A 6,000-nucleotide genomic window follows, 5' to 3' on the forward strand; every position below is an offset into this window, starting at 1 on the left:
GATGTCACGAGAACTGATGTTTTGGTACCAAGTCGATGCCAAGATTCTGAAGACGTGACAGTGCTTGTTTTCTACAGTGCTGTAGGTCCTGTAGATGTAGGTACTGGAGATCTGATTCCTCTGGAATTGACAAGGGCGGCATAATAACCCTATAGGTGTTCTAGTCTGACGTGAATCACAAAGGAAAGAGGAAGAAGGAGGGCACACGCAGTACACACTAACAATATCATGTAGAATGGCGGCGGCAAGTGCTGGTCCAGCAACAGGTCCGCCACGACTTTTGGAAAAAACACGCCAAGAGTCATGTATGGAGATAGTTTGCCTTTGAGGCAGAACATCAGGGACAAATTATAGACAACTAAAAGCCAGAATGCAAACAGTGTCACGGAGCGTTTCAAATGAAAGGAGGAAACACCTCAAACTTATCTAGGCACCTCAAAGACAGGCATCCAGATCTTCACAGACATTTCAGGGTGAGAGAGTTTCAATTGTTAACCTTATATTAACAATTTTACATGTGGTAAAAATGTTCATATCGTGAAATTTTATGGTTATTGTTTGCGAATTGTGATAGCTGGCACCTATCCTAGCAATGGTTCACATACAGCGTAGACAAAGGCTAACGTTATCTTGTTTAGATAACGCTAGCAGGCTACTGTCATTATTGTTCAGTCTGTCAGCACATCGTTCTCTCTATTGGCCTGTGTGTGTGTGTGTGCGCGGGCGCGCTGTGGTATTAAATTTAGAATCAAGAATTGTGTAATTTCACTGGTGTGAAATTTATGGTATTGTGAAAACAAACTGTGTGGTTGTGTAGGCCTCTGGAGTGCAGTTTATGTGACATCTGCTATAATAAGGCATAAATGTTGAATCTCTAACTCTTTCTGTCTGTATCTCTGGGCTTATCTCTGTCTCTCTTTCTTTCTTTGTCTGTTTTCCACCTTGTTCTTTCTCCCCTGGCTACCCCCCTTCCCCCTTTTTCTCCTCATCTGTATCTCTTAATGTATCTGTGTCTCTTCCTCTTCCACTCTTTCGGTCCTGTTTCTCTTCCTCCATCTCCTTATTTTTCTTCTTATCTCTGTGCATCGCAGAAGAATACCAAAGTCCAGAGGCCATTCAGTCCTGCTTATATTCTGTAATCATTACTAACAGTGGAGAGCAGACAACGGTGCCATCTGATGCTCAACTCCAAGGACACACAGGGAAAAGTAACTTCCAGTAACAATCATTTAAACTGTTTGGCCTTTTCTGCAATTTTGATTAAGGAAGCCATACTGTACTTTGCAGTAATTATAAAGCAATTAATATTTCACTTTTTATGTATGATTGTTTATGCAGTTGCCCTGAGTAACCCCCCTCCAGTATGCATAATTATCTGGAACATCTCAGTAATCACCAAGTCACTTATAAAATGTTTTCTCTGCATTATTTCTTAGAGTGCAGTGGAGAAGGCAACAATCCATATTGTTCAGGTGCCGCTGACAAAAGCCCTTAACTGCTTGTATAGTAGAGCTGTTCAGTGGCCAAAGGTAGTTCACTGTGGTGGCACTTGGCAACTCCCAATACAGCTGACGGCAATACTGCTCCACTTTGATCTTGCTAATATGGCCCCTGAATTAGCAGAAGCTTTTCTAAAAAAAAAATCAAAATGCAATCTGTGAAAAATGCTGTTGTTTGAAAACAATTTGCATAAGTTGCATGTAAATTTGGCTGAAATTGGTTGAGTTTACCTTAAAAATGGTATGTAACCTGTTCAAAATCTGCACTTCCTATTATTCTAATCGCCCACTTTTCAGATAAATCCCCTGTTGTTCCATGTTATCCTGTAAACGGGGAATGCCAAAGACGAGATACAGACAGAGAATAGATTTTTAAATCTATTTCTACAAGCTCATTTCACAGCCACTTCACTTAGATTTCTCCAGTACTGAAACTGTACTTTAACCAAGTGAGACCAACCAGGTCTAACCTATAACAAGATAAGGGAGAACTTCAGTTTCTAATAGGTACATAATGGCATTTGTTCCCTCTGTCCTCTTCATGCTCGCCTACAGTTTCTCTAACACCTCCTCCTATAATACGTTTCCTTTCCTTGTCCATTTTCCCCTTTTTGTCCTCACTCCTTCCCCTAGGTTCCTTTTTTCCTTTCCCCTACTTCACTTCTCTTTTATCGTCCATTATTACTGCAGTTGTCCGATGTCCTATGGCCGCTATTTCTCTCCTTCACCCTCTTTCTTTTATTTCTTTCTTTCTCTCTCCTCTATTCTCCCTTCTTCCCTTAAACCCCACCTTCCCACTCTCTCTGCTTCCTGCCCTGGTTCCATTGACAGACTGCAGGCGGTCAGGGGGAGAAAATGTTGTGGCATTGCACAGCAAACATCCCTAATAGGCTAATCTAATCTCATCTCTTTGCGGTCTATGACCCTGTGTTTACTTTCAGCCCCGTGTCTGCATGCTGGCTCGGCCTCGCCTCGCTGAATGCAGCGTTGTTCCTGCTGAAAACTCATCATCAGTGTGATCTCAGGAATGGGCGCCAACTCTGTGACCGTCTGCCCATAATGCCTGCAGGCTTGGGATCATTCTCATCTACGTACAGCTTCTGAAGCGGTTGTTGTTTGCTTTTATTATGTTTACTTGGTGGCATGTAGAGTACTGAGGGTACTGCTCTGCAGCTGACCCTAATCACAGACCGCCTTGTTAGGGTTTTCAAATTAAAATTTGAGTCGGAATACAAAATTTTACTCTACAGCCAACAAGGCATCATATTTGCAAAATAACGCATAGGCAGAAACCCCGTGCGAGATCAAAAGTACCCGACAGTAACTGACTATCTAAAGAGAAACAACATCCCTGAAGTGAAGTTTACTCGAGGCCAAGTATCTGGTGATATTCCAAAGTCTGAGAAAATCTCAGATCAGAATGAGCCAAAACAGGATAACAAAGACGTTTACAAGGCGCAAAGGTTTTCAAAGCACACAGTTAAAGTAGTTCAAAAGAAAAAGTGATAGAAAAGGCCAAAAAGGTGGAGGAGAGGGTATGTCCTGCAACTACTTTTGCCCTCCCATCATGCATTTTGCTTTATTGACACTGCTGTCTCCTGTACCACAGATAGTCACAGCAAACAAACCACCATGTTTCATAACCACAGTGTTCTCTGAAAAAAAAAAAACAACTACAACAAAAAACCCCAAAAAACTAAAACCCTCCTGAGGTTGGAACAGCAGCAACATAGCAAGGATCCTACAACAGAAAATTAAAATTTCACTACAAAAAATGACTCAAACGAGTCTTTGGAAGATTTTCTGTTTTTCCATTATTGCTGGATGCTGATGACAGCGGCAGTGATTTACTGTATCTCACCGCTGGTATCTTACTGACGGCATTCATGGCCGAAATGCTCCAAGTCTCTGTTGAAATCACTGCTCTGTTACTCACCCCTGGCAGCAGTGGACATGAGGACCATCTCCAGGAACAGGCAGACCAAGAGAAGCTCCATTTTGGCTGAGTTTTCAGGAGGAAGGATGCTCAGCCTCTTTGATCTGAGATAAAAATTAAACGAGAGAAAAAAAACAAACATTAATTGCTCGGTAAAGGATAAAAGTTGAGATATCTGTATTTATGAGATATTCATTAATTATTTCGCATCTAGAAGGTGTATTATAATGTTTTAGATTACTTGCAAAATGTTTAACCTTAATCTCTTGTTTTTGGTCTCCTGCGTCTGCTACACGTTTAACTTGATCTACAGTAGTCCACCGTGCTGGACACTTTGTCCAACATCTAGCAAACAGCAGCAGAGATGTTCTGTAAGTCAAACTATTTTCCGTGCACATCTATTCTGTCCACCTGTCCATATGTCTCTCCTTACAGTGGTTTCAATCTTTCCGCCGAATTAATTCTTCCCCGAACCTTATGAGATCGTGTTTCAGTACTTCGCCTGCTGTATCTTTGATCAGGATCCGTCAACCTCAGCGTCTCAGTTCACCAGAAACTGCTACACGCTTTCAAAACGCAGGATAACTCATTTGTGACAATCAAGAGGAGATTTTCGACCCACACAAGACAGGTTTAGTCACATTTTAAATTGCATTGAGTAGTTTACTGATGTTACTAGGATAACAGATAATGGATACACCTTTATTCCATAAATTCCAAACAGACGTCCTACAAAGCAGCACATTAAAAAGTAAGAAGCCTTAGTTTAAAGCTGTGGAAAGCCTGCAACCTATGACTGTTCGCGTTAGGACGGTCCCAGACTGGAGGTCTAATGTGGTTCAGCATATCATTTCTTTAAAATCAATAATTTACATGCCAATTAATTTAAAGAGAATGGATGCAGTTATCATAAAGCCTGGTCCTTTTCATCCATTCAGTGAGGCACGTTTTATCCCCTTGATGAAACACATTGTTCCAGGTTAATGCTCTGTCTGTATTTGTGACCACTTCATAAATTTAGTCGAAAGTAAAGCTTGTGTGTGCTGTTAACATGTTAAAACACGACATAGCAATGCCTGTCTTTAAGCAACAGTTTCTGTAGATCAACACCGGAGTAGTGAAATTTCAGGAGCGTGACACGAGTGTGGGTCAAAATTAAACTTTAATACGTTATGACTGTAAAATAAAACTCGGTGGCCGAAAAGGGAATTCAATACCAATGAAAAGAGGATAAGGAGATAAGTACAAGTTCACTATAGACTCTCTACGAAGTGCGACAGACAAACACAAAGATCGTGTGGGTAAATTACAGAAACATTAGGGTGACTTCGGCTAATGAGTAAAGTCGGACTTACTGTAGAATTCCCAGGAGTGATGAGATATCCTCAGGCTGTTACCCGCTGGTGACCTGCACGTATACCATGCCGTTATCCCGCAAAAAAAAAAAAAAAAAAAAAACCCAAATAAACAAAAAAACAAAAACAAAACGCAGCTTCCCTTCACTTCACTCCCTCTCCACTTACTCTATGATTTCGATAACTTCGCCCGTGATTCGAAGCAAGAACAATTTTTCAAATGCGCGGAGACGCGTCTGTCACCGAAGCGCCAACTTTTGCAGCAGATGACTTTGAAGAGTTGGCCGCAGCTTACCGAGCGACAAAACGTGAGAGTAGATATGTGTGTGTGTGTGTGGGGGTGTAACAAAAAAAAAAAAAAATCAAGAATATGTAGACTGCGATAAAACACGTGAAGACTCTAAATACAAGGCTGCGGTATTTCTGAGTGACAGTCCGCATGCAAGGCGCTCAAAGGGAGAGCGGAACCGGGACCGGGAAAAAAGGAAAGAGAGGAATTAGAGCCTCATCCACATTTCTCGTCAGTGCGCGTAAGTCTTCGGACAAGCGAAACGAGGGGCCCGGACGACTGTCTCCGCACCGCCTCCGGCAAGCGGTTCACCGTACCAAACTTCGGCCGCAGGCGAGAAAACAAAAAGTGCGTCGACCGACTGTCCCAGCGCCGAGCCCCCGGCCAATCAGAGGGCAGGCCAATCAGAGAGCCGACCTATCAGAGAGCCGGAACGCGCTGGACAAATTTGGAGCGGCTTGGGGTGGCGGGGAAGGGGACATCGGCGCAAATTGACTCACGTCATCTGTTAGTAACAGGGATTATTTGACAGACGTCTGTGAGAAAGGCAGGTATTTCCATTCATCATCATCTTCACCATCATCACCATCATCATCATCCTTCTTCTTATTATCATTAGTAGTAGTGGTAAATAAATATGTAAGATGTGGATTTTTTTCTATTTACTCTATTCGACTCTATTCGACTCCATTCTAATCCATTCACGAAGCCTCACACATACAGTACACTGTCCACACTGTCCGGTCAGTACAGCATCGCTTGGCTTTGTGGTCCGCTCTAGGTAATATCGTGGGCCAACACCGCCGCCCCACGGCGCCATTACGCCATTACAGCCGCATTCCTTCACAACATGGCTCACATCGTTCCCGCCTGCGCTTCTCCCGCCGTAAGATGTCCGTGGGAGCGGCCCGTCGCCGACCT

At 42.9% G+C, this 6,000-nt stretch overlaps 1 protein-coding gene across 1 annotated transcript in view; it reads right to left on the reverse strand.

Moving 5' to 3' along the window:
• Nucleotides 1-4,869, reverse strand: part of fgfrl1a (fibroblast growth factor receptor like 1a) — a 74,582-nt gene extending 69,713 nt beyond the window's left edge. The window contains exons 1-2 of the mRNA XM_040120381.1: nt 4,791-4,869; nt 3,436-3,539 (exon numbers count right to left, since the gene is read on the reverse strand). Of these exons, the coding sequence (XP_039976315.1) occupies nt 3,436-3,496 (61 nt within the window). The 5' untranslated portion in view covers nt 3,497-3,539; nt 4,791-4,869. The remainder of the gene's footprint in view (nt 1-3,435; nt 3,540-4,790) is intronic.
• Nucleotides 4,870-6,000: the final 1,131 nt, after the last annotated feature.

This window comes from Xiphias gladius, chromosome 23 (assembly GCF_016859285.1).
Source record: "Xiphias gladius isolate SHS-SW01 ecotype Sanya breed wild chromosome 23, ASM1685928v1, whole genome shotgun sequence".
Taxonomy (NCBI): Eukaryota; Metazoa; Chordata; class Actinopteri; order Istiophoriformes; family Xiphiidae; genus Xiphias; species Xiphias gladius.